We start from the raw sequence: 16,179 nt of genomic DNA on the forward strand, positions 1-16,179 counted from the left end.
GAGCTTGTAGGCTCTGAATGGTGTGGTTGGGTTCTTGTGGGCCCCGGGCTCCTTGTTGGCTCATAGGCATAGACATGATGTCTCCATTTGCTTGGGGAGCAGGTGTGACCCTGAGTAATCCGTAAAAGCCTCTGGTAATTAATATTTAAAGGTCTCAAATAGACAGAATAATCCTTGAAAAACATTTGGCCTCATCTTGGAAAGTTGATCTTGTGTGGCCCTCACAATGAAGTGGTTTTCTTTCTAGATATATTTGTAACATAGGGGAATCTTAGGGGGAAAAAATGATAAATGCCAGATGTCTACACATAATATGGTGCTAGTGAGGCTCAGAGGGCAGCAAAATATTTTACTTGGGGTATGGACTTGTGTGATAAAACCTTGTTTTAAGTATAGCTGGGGTCAGAGAATGAAAAACATCCTTGAGCTACAGGACAAAGAAGCACTACTGCACTTACAGTAGCCAAAAGGCGGAGACAAGCTGCACACCCATCAGCTCTAAATGGACAAACAGAAGGCAGGCTGCACACACAAAAGGAGATTACTGAGCCATGAAGGAAGGGTTCCCTGGTGCGTGCTACTGCCTGGATGAAGCTTGAAGCCTGGGTGCACGAGATAAGCTAGGCACAAAGGGGTAGGTATTGTGGTGCCTTTTATGTGAGATACCTAGACTGGCAAATTCTTAGAGATGTAAAATAAGGTGGAGGCCACCAGGAGCTGGAAGAGGGAGACTGGGGAATTACTGCTTAATGTACACGTAGCTTTGGTTTGAGATGAGAAAGTTCTGCACATAGTAGGATGGCTACACAATGTCGTGACTTGTCTTAATGCCACTGAATTGTACACTTTCACACGGTCAGAGTGGTGAGTTTTATGTACATGTTTCAGTGCTGTTAAACACATTAAATGGCAGGGAGCATTGGTGGGAACTCTCACTAGGTTTTGAGGATGCACGGCTTGCCAGGGTCTCGCAGCTTGCAGGTGGCGGCACAGGGTCTGTGAGTGCTGTCCCATCTTCCTGTGTCCTGTGCATGTCTCCAAGCCTCCTGAAGTGAACTGCTATTACTTGCCCTTTCTCTACAGGGGGCTGTGGCTGGTGGCAGCCCAGCGTCGGCCAGTGAGAGGAAGCCGTCTGTAGGTCATTGTCCTTTCTCTTTGTCCAAGTCCGTTGTCTCTTGGAGCATGTGTGCAAGAGACCCGCTGATCTTCAGGGCTGATCAGTGCCCCTGCCCTGCACGACCTCCCAGCACACGGCTGTGCAAAGGTTGCGTGGCCCAGGGAGGGCCGGGCTCCTTGACCGAGACCGAGTGCCGACCATGGTGCACAGGGAAGGCCCCAGGGAGTGATGGCAGCAGGTTCTCCTGCCCAGAAACAGGGAAAGGCAGAGCCCTCACCGTGAAGAAGTCAGTTCTCTGTGGAGAAGGCCCCTCCTGCTAGACCATGCCTGCTTGTCAGAGCAGCATGGCACGCGTAGTCCTGCCTCTGCCGTGGGCTGCCCTGAGGTTGTGCTTAACCGGAGGAGGGAAGTGAGGGAGGAAGGAGGGCTTTGGAAGTTCTCCCGTGGGCTGCGGAGAGGTTTGGGGCTTCGTCCTTACATTTACATTCCCCATGAACGCATTTGTGGTTGGTGTTAGGGATAAGGGGTCTCCCTGCCCCTGGCCAGCTGTGAGTCTAGGCAGTTGCAGAAGCCTGAGGTGGCCCTGCAGCCTGAGGCTCGACTTGGAGAAGCAACTGGAAACCTCTGATATCTGTCAAAATAATACTGGCTTCACAAGTTTTACTTACACATAAGTGATGAAAAATAGCCTTTTTCTCCTGAGACAAGGAAGGTGAGGCCCCCATGCAGGCCCCTGGCCTTCTGCTATCCCGTGCAAGTCGCCCACTTTCTTCTCTCCGTGGTATCCAGTGTACTGCGCCTGCAGCAACACTTTCCTCGGGGTGGAGCTGAGCTCTAAGGTCAGCTGTGACCCGGGCTGTTCTGGGAAGGTAGAGTCTTTTGGTTCATAGACAAGAGCACCTGGATTCAGCCTTATGCAGCCCATGGTCTTTAAGGTGGCAGGTCACCGAGACCAGTGCAGTCATCTGGGAGCCCCTGTCACCTCTCTGCTCCCCTCAGCAGTGGTCTGTTCTGTTCTTTTCATGTTCAGCCATAGAGATCTAAGTTGCCTTGGTTTATTGGGAGTAGAGTATTTAGGGTTGTTCTCACTGGCTTGAGTGTTCCTTCAACTCATACTTGATGCAGAGACATATCACATGGCACGCACCTTTCATGTGGGAAAGTTACTTAAGTAAGTGGTGCTGCAGAAATGCAGATATCTTGTTTTTTACTTCCACAGTATTTTTTGAGCATGGTGCGCAGGACTAGGAAGACACAGAAAAAGACTAGGAAGACACAGAAAAAGACTAGGAAGACACAAGCCTGCTGGGGAGTCCATAGGCTCGAGTGGGGATTCCCATGACAGGGATGTTCAGGGATCAAGGGCCTTGGCTTACAGATCTCTATACACAGTGTTCATAGGTTGAGTAAATGATAGCTAAGTGCGGCTTGTGCTTTGCCCTTAACGTCATAAATTTACTTCCCTACCTTGGAAATGGTCAGTTCCTGCCATCATGCTTGATAATGCACAAGAGCCTGCACCACCACAAGAAAAGGTCTCATTTTAATCTGTGGAGCAGGTTCTGATGACTTACCATTTGCCCTCTTTTAGAAATACGTATGGTCTATGAGAGATTGGTAAAGGTCGAGGGTTGCATAGCCATTAAGGAGCCAGAATTCCAGCCAGGGTCTTGGGGAGTCCAAAGCCCACTCTGCTTCTATTCTGTTCCTATCTTTTGGAGTTAGAAGTTTTCCCCAACATGAGATATGAGGTGCTGTGTACTCCAGAAACTGTGTCAGCCGGCATTATCCAGAGAAAAAGAAAGCAGGAAAGAGAGAGAGAATGTGAATATGAATGTGAGTGAGAGTGAGAATGCGCAGGGAAGGATGCATGCTGGAGACCTAGGGAAGAATTATAGTGTGAATCTCAAGGCAGGCTGTTGGCTGGCAGAATTTTTTCTTCTTTGTCCTCTCCTGGCCTTCTCCTGGTTGCACGAGGCCCACCATGTTATGAAGCTTGTCAGAGATCATGGACTTCACTGTTGCTACCAGCTAAGTGTCTAGAGTAATTGACTGGGTCTTCACAGAAACGTCTGTAATAATGCTTGACTTAGTCGAGAGGCCTGGGTATTGCTGCTGAGCCAATGGACCATCACACCAGAGGAACAGTGGGTCGGACTAAGTGCAGAGAGGAGCCTGGGGCGTGTTCCTGGTGTCTACAGAGGGATACTCTCTCTGAGAGGGAGAGAGAACCCCTCCCAGTCCTCTTCTGCAGCCTCTGAGCCACCTCGCCAGGGGCTGGGGATGCCCAGCTCCTGGGATTCTGAGCTTTCTGTCCCATCTCACCACTGCCCACCCTGGGCCATTTCCAGCCTCTTGGGAGATACAGGAGTCCCTGGGGTTTCCTCCCTCAGGCAGTGACAGGTTCCCGGGAAGGGAGGTGGACAACAGGGATGTGGACGAGCATCGATGTGTTGATGGGGACAAGGAGGATTCCCAGCTTGGCCCTTTCTGTCCAGTTCTCCCTTTCCATACCCTCCTACTCTCCCTGCCTCCCTGCCTCCCTCCCTGCATCCCTCCCTCTTTCCCTCCTTCCCTCCTTCTTTCCTCCCCTTTCTTCCTCCCTCCCTTCCTTCCTTCTTTCTTTTTTCTTTCTTTCTTCCCTGCTCAGCTGTTATTCATGCCTCAGCCGTGTTTTTATAAGTATGTGTATACACAGGAGAAGAAATGCTAAGCATGTGCAAATGGGTTCTACATAACTTGTGAGGCTGAAGTCATCTCTCTGCCACTGCACATCAGCCAGGAATCTCCTCCAGGCCTCTCGCTTCACTCGGGACCTTTCCCCTCAGGAGGCCACCTTCCAAATCTCTGAGGGGGCCCTTTGCATAGAAGCCAGTCATTTTCCCTGGCGGTGCCTGCACACTGGTGGCTTTGCCACCTTGGCGGGGGGGGTGGTTAGATGAAATTGAGAAGCCTTTAAAAATCTTGCTGTGCTGCAGTGTCAGGGTGAAGGTAACTGAGGACATGAAGAAAGGGACAGGCTTCCATATCAGCTTGAGAGCTTATCTCCGATTTGTCTGTGTGTCCATTCATTGCACAAGTAATTGTGTGTGGGGGGCACTGTGGTAGCTGCTGGGGGTAGAAATTCTCGTGTTACATGTCTGTGATGTTTGTGTGTTGTATCCTAGGCTAGAAGAGGCTCACACACATGAAATATGCAGGGTGTGTGGCTGGGCCCCTCATCTGGTCTGGGGTAAGAGGGACATCTCGGCAGATGAGATGCTGAAGCCAGTGTCCGAGGCCTGACTTCATGCTCTCCGGCCATGGGTGGATGGAGCGAGCACAGAGAGAGCTTAAAGCAGGAAGTGTGGTGAATGTGAAGAAATGGCAGAAGGCCAGGATAATGCAGACAGCCAGCATGTGCACTTATGTCTTCCAAGAGAGGGAAGGGCAAGTGGTTACCTTACTGCGTTCAACCTTTACAGTTGGGGATTGGATGGTCAGTGTCTTCCAAGCTGGAGGTTGCTACAGAATAGTGGGTTGTGAATGCAAGTTTTCAGCCAGCATTCAAAAAAGAGTAAGGAAAGAGAGGGCTCTGACCAGTAGGAGTGTTGTTTCACCAGACTTGCGTCGTGTGTGTGTGTGCGTGCACCCTCGGTGCGGTGCAGGTGGTTCTCGTGGGTTGGAGTCAGCCGTATCTCAGAGCCGGCTCCTGAGCTGAGCTGCAGGGAGCACTCCGCTTCCTTTCCCCAGGCACAGAACTGCTCTTCTGGCCGTGGCTGGGGGCCTCGGCTGGGGGCTCTGAGCGCCACTGTATTTGATTCGCAAACCCTGCTGAGGAGGGCTGTGGCCTGTGCCCGTGCTGCCCACCGTGCTCACTTGTGTGTGCCACGGGTATTTACGGACGCCCGCCGTGGGCCAAGCTCTGTGCCCTGACGTGTAAGGCCAGGCCTGTCCTCAGACTGCCCATCCAGTGACGATGCCTGGAGGGGTCGTCAGTGCTGAGGAAGGGCCAGGCCGACTTTTGCGGGGAGGAGCTGTCCCCTCAGGTCTCTGAAGAGGAAGAACCTCCTGGTGAAGAGGTCCCAAAGCACTGCAGGTAGAGGACAGCACGTGCAAAGGCGTGGAGCCTCGCTTCGGGCTTCCCTGGTCACTCAGGGCAGCAGACAGTAAGAAGTGCTGCACGAGTGTGAGGTCCTGCGGGAGGGGTGCGCAGGGCCAGTAAGAAGCTTGAGTGTGACTTCAGTCAGGAGTGACATGCTCTGTCCTGTGTCCTAGAAGCTCCACCCTGTACCGAGTGGATTGGAAGGGGGCAGACTGGAAGCGTAGAGACCAGAGAGAGGCTGTTACAGGAAGACAGGAGGACTTGGCTGGCCAGGCCAGGGGGCAGAGCCATCAGTTCTCCCTGCTGCATACGTCACAGTTGGATACCCCAGGTGTCACCCGCTTCTCTCCTGGCTGCTCCTAGCTGGAGCCCAGGTGAGACCGGCTGCGTAGTCAGCAGAGGTGCGGTGGGACGGTGCATTGTTAAAAGTACTTTCTCTTCCTTTCCAGTACAAACCTCGAGGGAACCTGGCTGGCTCGAAGGGACTCTGAATGGCAAGAGGGGTCTGATTCCCCAGAATTATGTCAAGCTGCTGTAGCCCCGGGCCTCAGCGGGCCCTGCTGACCTTGGACCCCGCACGCCTGCCTGGGAGCGGCACTTCACACACCGGACCACACTCGGGAATCACAGTCACCTCCGGCACTCCAGGGCCGGGAATGTGGAGGGAACTTGGCGCACAGCACTGTGTAGATTGGTGGATGAGTACAGACAAGTGGGTTAACAGAAGGGATTTTTCCATTGTCCAGAATCAGGACGTGGGGGAATCTGAATTATTCATCCTGTAGAAGGAGAGGGAGGACAGCTGCCTGCCACCTCCACTGGCATCCACAGCACCAGGCCCACGGAGGATCCCTCTCCTCCCACCCGCCGCTGAGATGTTAAAGGGAACTGTCCTTCCTCCACTGGGCTGCAGTTTGGGGAGCAGACTGGGGCGCAGGCGGCTGCTGGTACAGGGGGATTGGTCTCAACCCGGGGGAAGCAGAGCGGCCCTTTCCAAGCCTGCTCCTTCCCGAATGGCCGGCCTGGGGACCCCACGCTCACTCCACCTGCCCTGAGCACACCGCGTATTTATAACAGGCTCCTCCTCGGTGCTCCTCACCTGAGTGCTGTTTGCCCGGTGCCACCTTTTTACCCACGATCTCTCTGTAAATGAAATAAAGTGTAATTTACTATTCAACTTGTGTGGTCTCCTGTGGCGGCGGGGATGGTGGAATTCGTCCCCCCTGGAATGGTTTATGATTTTGCAGCCCACAGATGGAAACTCATGTTTGTCTGGTGGTGGCACACACTCACAGGTAGAACTTGTTGACCGGGAGCCTTGCTCCTTCTCAGCAGGGCATGTTCAGGGAGGCAGGGGCTGAGGTTCTCTCTGTGTGTGAGAATCCGAGGGGCTTCTGCCACCCGCCGCACAGGCCTTTCCCCCAAAGGCGGGTGGAAGTGGCCGGGCTGGAGTGGGTGTGGCATAGTTAAGTGTGGAGTCTGCCTGAGTAAGAAACACGCATCTGATTGGCTTAGCCTACTCTGGCTGTGGCTGAATGATGGACTTACTGAAGAGGGAAGACACACCCTGCACGAGTGGCACCAACCAATAGGCTTGTAGCCTGAATGGGATAAGAAGGGAAAGAAGAAGGAAATCACTTCTGATGCTTTGGAGGAGCTTGTCTTTGCCATCACCTTCGGATGCCCCTCTCCAGGCTTCTAGCAGATTCTCCAGCCATCCAACATAGATCCTTCGGCTGTCCAGTACATATGCCAGCAGGACTCTGCAGTGAGCTCCAGGTCTTCCACCTTTCACTGGATCATTCCGTCTCCAGCACACAGACAGCACTTTTGGATTCTTTCCACACCTGACTCTGCAAGGTGGCCACTGTTAGCCTGCCTTATAAATCAGAAATAAAAATATATTTCATTATATTACATCTGTTACCCTAGTGAACTCTGATACAGGGTGGGAGCTGCCTTTGTGCTGGCAGCCAGTCCTGACTCATTTCACTGGGCAAGTCACATCACCCAGGGCATCCTGTGTCTTCCAGGTATTAGCACTGATCCCCCTGGACAGGGTCAGAGGCCTGCAGCTCGAGATCCCAGACCTCCTTGGTGGACCCAGAAGACATGGGTGCTTCGTGGGCCTGAAGCTGATGAGTACCACAGCATGGGCAGGCCCTGATCGTCCTCGTGCTTCTCAACCTTGACTCCAGGCACGGGCCCAGCCAGCCACTTGGGCAAGGAGCAGGTTTTCCCTTTGAGCATGAAGCACTGGTTTAGTAGCTGCAGGAGACTGAAGCCAGCTGTACACCAGATGCTGCTTTGTGGAAAGAGGTGACGTGTCTCCCTTGCTGGAGAGGTTCCTGGACCTGTCAGACTTCTCTCTGGAGGATTTATCAAAAGACAGGTGTGTCTGCTGCCTCTTCCCCAGGTGAACTGATTCACAAGCTTGCTGTTTTGCTGTGTGATGGCTCTGAAGTCACCTTGTGTGGACCACATAAAGGTTGCGCTTGGAGCTGCTATAGTTTGGATCTGGAACCAAAGCCTGTGTGTTAAGGTTTAGTCTGCAGCCCATATTCCTATTGGTAGGTAGTGGAAACTTAGGGTGGTGTAGGTCATGAGGGGCATGCTTTCAAAGGGAACTGCAGGATGTTGTTTCTTCCAGCTTCGTGTCTCGGCCACAAGATAGTTTGCTCTACCACCTGCTCCCTGTCATGTTGTGCTGCCAAAGCACTAGGGCAAGTTGGTCATGGGCTGAAACCTCCCAAACTGTGAGCCAAATAAACCTTTTGTCTTTATAAGTTGATTATCTCAAGTATTTTGTTAAGAGTTACAAAAAGCTGACTTCAAAGGAGGTAAGGATGGGACAAGGATGTGTTTAAGAAGTGCCTGCTGTGCATAAAAATAGGGACAATTTCTGAACAACACAATTTAAATACTGAATTATAGGTTCTGTTTTCCATTGTCTGCTGAGGAGCACAGGGCCACCCTACAGTAGCTAGCTGGAGACCTGTGTATGTGCCAGCTTGGCTTTGAAGGTGGGAAGGCAGAACGTTCAGTGCCCTTTGTTGTGGGATATTTAATATCCCCCCAAAGCCTCATGTGCTCATGTGTGGGGCTTTTAGGAGGTGACTGGACCGTGGGTGTATGGTACTGGACTAATCCACTGATGAGTTTATGTTTATAGCTGGGAGGTAAAGCCTGGTGGGAAGAGGTGGGTCCCTAGGGGAATGGCCTAGAAATGAAACATAAATGTAAATATAGATATTCCCTCCTCCTCCCTTGATCCCTCTTTGCTTCCTGCCTGCCATGCCATGAGCTGTTTCTTCTTTGCCATGACCTGCCTTGCTGCCTGCCTTGGAGCCAGCTGTGGACTGAAACCTCTGCAAACTGTGAGCCAAAATAAACCTTTTCTCCTTTAGGTTGTGGATGTTTCTCCTTTAGGTTATTGTGTCTCAGCAATGAGAATGCAACTAAGACAGTGTCCTGGGTAACAAAAACTCTGTAGGAAAAGCATACCTATGGGCAGTGGGCCCAGGGAGCACTGAGAGTGATATCCGGCAGTATTTGTATTTACTGTGTCCCTAGGGGTCATTAAACATGACAGGCTACATCAAGATTTGATTTATTTGCTTGCCCGAGGAAGAGTCCCATTGTTCACACTGGTGTACATAACCCAGAGTGCCTCACCATGGTTAAGGAAGTTAACACTAAGTGTGGCCATCTGACCTTGGGCAAGGTAAACGACCTCCATGTTTCTGTTTCTGCCTTCCCCACAAAAAAAAAAAAAAAACCAAATCATACCTGGAGGCCGGAGTTAAAACCAGCTAACAGAAGTAACCTGTCCAGTATGCGCTCAGTTAGTGGGAACCGGTGGTCTCTCTCTGTTACTGCTGTGACTGTGACTTGCATCTTTCGGGCCCTTTGTGTTCCTTCAGATGCCAGTCTGATGGTACTGGAGCTCCAGAGCAGAGCAGCTGCAGCGGCTCCTTCACCCTTCGCGAAGCAGACCTGGCCTGTGTGTATCTGGGGAGGAAGAGGGTAGTGCTGGAGGAGATCCCCGGGTGTTTCCCTGTGAGAACACGACCCGCAGCACAGTGTGGCCCGGCTTGGCAAGGCTGTGGGCAGAGAGCTGTCTCCTGGGCAGGGCCCGAAATGTACTTAGTAATGAGGGGGGTTCTTACATTGGTGGATCATCTTTCTTTCCCCCGAAGAGAAATGGTGTGTGTTTTGCTGGATGAGCACAGCTGATTCCAGGCACCGGCCAAGCGCTCACCTGTGCATGGAGGCACACCTGTCAGAACTCCGGCCTCTCAGCCCCACTTCTCGGTGCCAGCAGCACCAGCTGCCGCTCACGGACCAGGTCTGCAGCCTGTGTTCATACAAAGGCCACAAGGGTGTCTTGGGCAGAAGAGAGAACTCGGACTTCGTGTGCCTCATTTGAGTTGGGGATGCAGGGCTGCATCCGCTGGCAGCACCCACAGGACCTTCCCTGCATGCGTGGAGATGCCAGGTACGAAAAGAGGCAAAGAGGCTTCGGGTGGCTGCTGCCCCTGCCTTCTTGGGTGACAGGAGTGTATGCATCTGGGGTATGGGTAGGGAAAGGAAGAGGTATCTGCCAGGGATGGGCGTTTAACTCACTTTCTCCTGACAGTGAGTGTGTGAACCAGGGAGAATAATCCCACTTCAGAGATGAGAAAATGGGTAAAGCACTTGCTTTAGGTCAGTTAGTGAATTGCCCTCTTCTTGCTGTGCCATCTGGTCTCGGGGGTCAGCAGAGACAGTGGCCACTGCAGATTGCACTCACCACCCCATTCGTATGTTGAAGTCTCCGTCTCCCGTGTGTGAGAACAAGAATTCATTTGGAAATAGGGTCATCCCAGAGGTGGCCAAATTGAACGCGGAAGACTGGACCCTAATCCAGTAGCACTGGTGTCGTTTTCCAAGGGGAAGTTTGGAGGTGGAGAAAGACAGGCACAGAGGAAAGATGATGTGAGGAGACATAGAGGAGACGGCTACCTCTCAGCTGTGGTGGGGCCCTGGAGCAGATCCTGACCTCAGAGCCCTCAGGAGGAAGCCACTGCTTCCACTTTATCGCAGACTTCCAGCCTCCGGAGCTGTGAAAAGCTAACTTTGCATAGCTCAAGGCACCCGCACTGCAGTACTTTGTAAAACAATACCATATAAAAGTGTGTGTTCTGAGTTACATACACCCTTACTTTGAAATACTATGTTCACTGTTTTTTTACCTTGGCCGACATCACTTGACCTCTGTGCACTTCAGTTTCCTTCTGTGAAGTGATGCGAGAAGTACCAAGCTCTTGGGATGTCATGTTAATTAGGGAACATCATGGAATTGAGTCTATGGCAGGAAAGAGTTTAGCAAAGAACAGATGAGCCCAGCATGATGGGGGGATCATCCAGCCACTTCCTATTGCTTAATCATACTTGTACTTTAGATCTTCAATCCCCACCCGCCAAGTTCCATGTATTAAGCTTATTCTCGTAATGCTTTCATGCCTGGCTGCTAGCATCTTTCTGTACTGGTTAGGCTGAATATATCGCAGAGCACTTTTCTGTCTGAAGATTAACTTGATTATTAATTATCTAATGAAAGCCCTGCTCTTTGGACTTGAGTAGTGAATGTGAATGGGATGCATCAAGAAGGCTTGGTGCCATGTCTTGGTATCTGGATTTCTTCCTTGGAGAGTGTAGCAGCTACGGAAATGCTGAGAGGCCAAGTGGTAGGAGCATGCTCAGGCTCGATGGGTCACGCTGGCCCAGGGCGTGAAGATCTATTAGATCCACATTAAGTGAGCTTTTCAGACAAGGAGAAACTTAGAAACCATGGTTTCTGAAACACACATTCTGCTTAAGAATATCTGAATAAGTGCTAGTGGCAGGCTGATCGGTGATCTCAGTCTTTTATCCTCTAGCTTCATGTTCTTGTGTAAAGAACTCTCCCTTCTTGACTGTGGGCTTGACCTTGTAACTTGCTTTGGGCTGAGAAACAGAAGTGAACCTGATACAACCAAAGACTTGGGAAGCGCTGCAGCTTTTCACCTTCTTTTTTAGAGTCCTGTCTCTGCCAGGCTAGCCTGCTGAAAGACCAGGACTACCTGAGTTCACACAAAACGATTATAGCTAGCAGCTGCAGGTTGACCCCACATGCATGAACAAACCCAACTTGGCTGAGCCTGGCCCCGATCAAAACCCTGGGCCAACTTACAAACTTATGAGCAGTGATAAATGCTGGTTTATTGATTACTAAATTGTAGGGTGGCAGTTACACAGCAGTTGCTAACTGCCTGCTGTTTTGTGGCATGCTGCATCTTGCTTTGGACACTCTTGGCCCATGCTGAATATTGAGATTGAGCCTGAATCCTCTTACCCAACATTGTTTGGAAATCCATTATTTCATTTCCAATAAGATGCTGCACTAGCAACTGGATGACTTGAAAGTGCCAGAGATACTACCAATGAAATCACTTACATCTGTGTATACAGTACTTGTATTTCTCAAGAAGTATGTTAACTCTGACTTTTACATAAAGGAACAATGCTTTCTATTTGCTGGGGTATTCAACATATAGAAGCAAACAAAACCCTCAGTTTCTATGCAACGCTAGGCACGGCTTCCACTGCAGTGATAGAGCCAGTTCTCAGCTAATGATTCCTAGATGTGTAGCTGAATTCCTTGGCCCTGAGACTGCTTTTAAACATTCTCTGAGTAAAATAAAGGCATCCTTGACCCAAGAATAAGCCTATTCAACTAAAAAAGGAGACCCACTTTAACAAGCATCTTGGCAGGGGCTGCTTTGCAGGTTTATCGCTAAGATGGCTTTTGTTTCAAGTTAGGGGCTCTCTGTGAAAAGCCATCTCCTTAAAAGGTCACATTTCTTTTTTTTTTGTTTTGTTGTTTTTTGTTTTTCTTCTGGTACCAGGAATTGAACTCACGACCTTGCGCTTGCCAGGCAGGTGCTGTGCCGCTGAGCTAAATCCCCAGCCCCAAAAGGTCACATTTCTTAAATGAATATAAAATTCCCTACATTGATAGGTGTCTTATGAAAACTGTTATGCACACTTGTGCTGTGATCAATGGCTACACTATGTTGAGATTAAAGCAGAGTCAAATTTATCAGTTTTCACCTTTTTTTTAAACCAGGTAGTCACAACAATCGGCATTAAAATGACGCCTTAAAAACAAACTTGAATTTATCTTGTGGGACATAAGTGTTCTCTGTTTTGAAATGAGCTGGTAATTGCTTTCTGCTTTTTTGTGGTCCTTGTTAATGAGTGGAATCAAGGAGAGAGGCCCAGGAGGAGTCTGGCAAACCTCAGGGCCAGTAAGGAGCAAGCTTTGATCGCCCAAGAAATTGCCGGGTAATAGACATGGGGAGGCGGGACTTTGGAATCAGACAGGACACTGCCCGTCGACTCAGGTGAGTCACAGAAGTCTGCAGAATAAGTTTTCCTGTGGTTGTGAAGATACATGAAGCAATGCATGTGTAGGGTGCAGATAACTACACGACAGCAGATACTGTTACTAACTAGTTACAGGGTATGTTGGTGAACCCAATGTTAGCAATAACAGACAGGGTATCTCATCAGTCCCCAAAGACAGTAAACCTGTCACTCACATAGAGCTTTTTGGAGCAAGGGACAAAACTCCTGTTGTCCTTCTCTGGCTGTAGATAGACCACATAAAATCAGAATTTGCAGTGGCACAAAGTGTACCTAATACTCTGGTTTCTCTTCAGATTGTATAAATCTTTTGTCTTTTACAAAGTCTAGCTAGAACTAAAGATACTCAAATAAACCATTTTCAAAACAACAGGTGATTAAAGTAAAGGATTTATTGTAATCTGCTTACAGTCCTTTGCAAAGACAGACATGTTTTTGCATAAAGATATAAATTGCTTCATTTTAAACTAATTTAGTGTTTAATTATATGAAGAAGTTTTGGTGAATTATGAATTGTACCAAACCAAGATTTTTAAGAGCAATATGGTACAAAAATAAGAGCAGACAAACAATTTGGACTGGGACAGGCATTCAACAGTGAATTTAGAATATGGCTTCGCTGTTTAATCAAAGCAAAGTTACCTGGAGACACACAAAGCGCCAGTAACTTTGTTAATACAAAAAGCTGATGCAGACCGTCTCATCCCATACCTGATAAAAGTTGAAATCCCAATTTCATAGAAAGTTGTCTGAACTAAAAGCTACTTTTATAACCATTTCTTTTTCCAGAAACTCCCAGTCTGCATGCTGTATAGTTATCACCTTTAGAGTGTGGCCTTCATATTGCTGTGCATGTGAGTTGACTGAGTTTAAAGATCTGCCTAGAAATTAAATTCTTGAAATTGCAAATTGTACAAGGAAAAGTCCTCCCTCCGAGTGCCGCTTTCACAGGTTTCCCCTTGCGTAAGGCAGGTGTCTTTTAAAAGACAAGGTAGGTAATGTTGCCTGCATGGTGAACCCTGGAGAACTGCTCCTCCAATCACTCCTCCCCGCCCCGGCCTGAGCAACAGCTTTTAGGTTTTGGAAAGTGCGATTTCACCGAGTAAGTGATGGTTACCATCACTACTTTTAAAAGATTAATTTGGCCTCTATTCAAAGTAGTTTAGTGCAATCATATTGTTAGTTTCTCCAAAGATACATATAATATATTATTATATATATTATATTTATATTTGTGATTTAGGGCAAGAGAAAAGCCATAAATTGCATCAGTGCCAGACAGATTAATGAATTAAAAATTTTAGTGCCACTGTCTTACTTATATGATCTGTAGTGTTTCTGTTTTTCTCCAAAACTGTTTATGTATAAAATTTATTTTTAAAACCTACCTTAAAAAATCTAAAAACCCTCTAATGATCTTTCAGTCTCCACGCCGTTTCGATAGACCTTTGCCGAGATGGATTGTCCCAGTACATCCTGCCACGATCTACATGTTCCCGCGGCCAGCTCCAGGAGCATCAAACGCCTGCCAGGAGCAGCAGTGACGATCTGATCTCTGACAGATGTAGACAGCGCATGGAATCCCCCCGCCCCACAGGAGAATTTGGATGTTTTGAACAGGGTGGAAAATTGTGCTCTCTGAGCGGAGTTTCCAACCTTCTCCTCCAAGAGCTGATTCTGCTTCTTGTGGAATAGGGGGAAAGGGGCAGCTTACCAAGAGCTGAGCACCCCAGGACCTTCTGTCCCAGAGGTGCTGTCCAGTGACACCTGCAAGGAGCTGCCGACACCCGGTGTGTCGCCCCCTTCTGGAAGTAGGATGAAGCAGAAACTGGAAAAAAGTGCTCAAGTCTCACGAACACCCCAAGCGGGAGACCAAGAACAGAACAAGAAAAGTACAGAAAAAGTAGAAAGGCTTAAAGACAACCACGGAGGTTTGCGTGTGGTTATTTACAACAGAGACTGTAAAATGGTAAATTAGATACGAAGCTAAAAAAGGCACAGCTCTCCCTTTTTCTTAAATACACTGTAAACGGTTCCTTATGCATGCAGAACGTTTCACTTTACAAAAGAAAATTTTTACCTTGTTTAGACAAAGATAGTACTTAAATAGTCTCCAGTAAAATAGAATTCTTTCAAAAATACTTTCCCATTCATCCTATTAACCATTAAATTTTTTTTTGTATGTGTCTCATTTACAAAAGTTCCTTATACCTTATTTCAGGTCCTTCACGATTTATACATACAGTAATGTACAGCACAGCAAAAGACTGCAAAAAATTATTTGTAAAGCCAACACAATAGGTACTAGAAATTGAAACCAAGGCATTTGTTTTAACATCTTATCCGTTCTAATTAAATAATAAATGGATGCTAACGAGTGTGTATACAGACAGGGCTGCTATTCCAAGCCACGTATTCTGTTATTACACAGCAGGAATCTGTATATATTTTTTCTTTTTTGTGTTTTTTAAATAACAAAAGAATATTAATGCCCCATATTGACTATACGTTTTATGTGCAAACCACAGGTAAGCTTTAAAAAGTTCGTTAGTCCTTGAACCCTTTTAAAACAAGCGAACGATACTGGAAACTACATGGCATAGTTAAAACTTCCATCTGTTAAAATATCAAAATCAGAGTTATTGACTAGATATGGCTTTTCATCCAGAGGAACATGTTTCTAAGCGCTGGGGACTGGAGAGGGAAGAGTCTTTTAGACTGCTCTGATCTTGCCAAATCCACGTCAGATGGCTTTCCCAGCTCCAAACCCTTGACACGATTTTAAGCTTGAGAGACTGCTGACAAGTGTGAATCAACCATGATTTCTTGAGTCCTTTGTGGGTGTGGAATAACGCGGGGAAACTTAAGGCAAAGTTCTTCTGGTAAGACATCTTCCATCACTTCCTGTGAAAGTAAAGGGCCTTGGCATTGCCGGATTCCACCTTTGGCAACTGATCACTGATGATCTCCACCAGCATCGCGGGGAACTCCACTTTCAGAGCCTGGGACTCTCGGAAGGTATAGAAGCAAAACTCCAGCAAGTCACTCACCAGCTGCAACACACAGACATGGGACACGATGTGAGGCCCTCACTTCCATCCTGCCCTGGACCCCTCTGTACCCTAACTGAAATGAACCCAGAGAGCAATATGCTGAAATCCTGATGGGAAACCAGGTTAAAGAACGTAGCAGGCTGGGGGTCATGGAGAATGTGGTTCCCATCACCTGTTATGTAATTATCTTTCTCACAGGACAAATTCAGCTGAGACCCATGTAACTATGCAGCAGTGAATATATCTGAGTCAACAGGGACAGCAGTGACTGGGACACTGTATTGGCTGAGGCCGGGGTATGTGTGTATCTGTTTTATGTTGGTGTGGGCCTTCCCAAGCAAGGGCTGGCTTCAGGTCTACACACAGTGGGTGCTCGGGAGAGTGAGACGCTCAGCAGAATCCCTCAATGGCCAGCATGGTGGCCCCATAGCCATGGATAAGGGAGCAATCCCTCTGCTGAGCCGTGGGGCAGGGCC

At 48.5% G+C, this 16,179-nt stretch overlaps 2 protein-coding genes across 3 annotated transcripts in view; one reads left to right on the forward strand and one right to left on the reverse strand.

The window, feature by feature from the left end:
* Arhgap10 (Rho GTPase activating protein 10) overlaps window positions 1-6,378 on the forward strand; it is a 295,503-nt gene extending 289,125 nt beyond the window's left edge. The window contains exon 25 of the mRNA XM_013522864.1: window positions 5,651-6,378. Coding sequence (XP_013378318.1) covers window positions 5,651-5,739 — 89 coding nt within the window. The 3' untranslated portion in view covers window positions 5,740-6,378. The remainder of the gene's footprint in view (window positions 1-5,650) is intronic.
* Window positions 6,379-13,022: 6,644 nt separating this feature from the next.
* The window catches only part of Nr3c2 (nuclear receptor subfamily 3, group C, member 2), a 338,685-nt gene continuing 335,528 nt past the window's right edge, over window positions 13,023-16,179 (reverse strand). The window contains exon 9 of one of the 2 annotated variants that reach the window (XM_005400874.2): window positions 13,023-15,703. In XM_005400874.2, coding sequence (XP_005400931.1) covers window positions 15,548-15,703 — 156 coding nt within the window. In that variant the 3' untranslated portion in view covers window positions 13,023-15,547. The remainder of the gene's footprint in view (window positions 15,704-16,179) is intronic. The other variant, XM_005400875.2, reaches the window with a different exon arrangement.

This window comes from Chinchilla lanigera, unplaced genomic scaffold, assembly GCF_000276665.1.
Source record: "Chinchilla lanigera isolate Chin_1 unplaced genomic scaffold, ChiLan1.0 scaffold00070, whole genome shotgun sequence".
NCBI classification, from domain to species: Eukaryota; Metazoa; Chordata; class Mammalia; order Rodentia; family Chinchillidae; genus Chinchilla; species Chinchilla lanigera.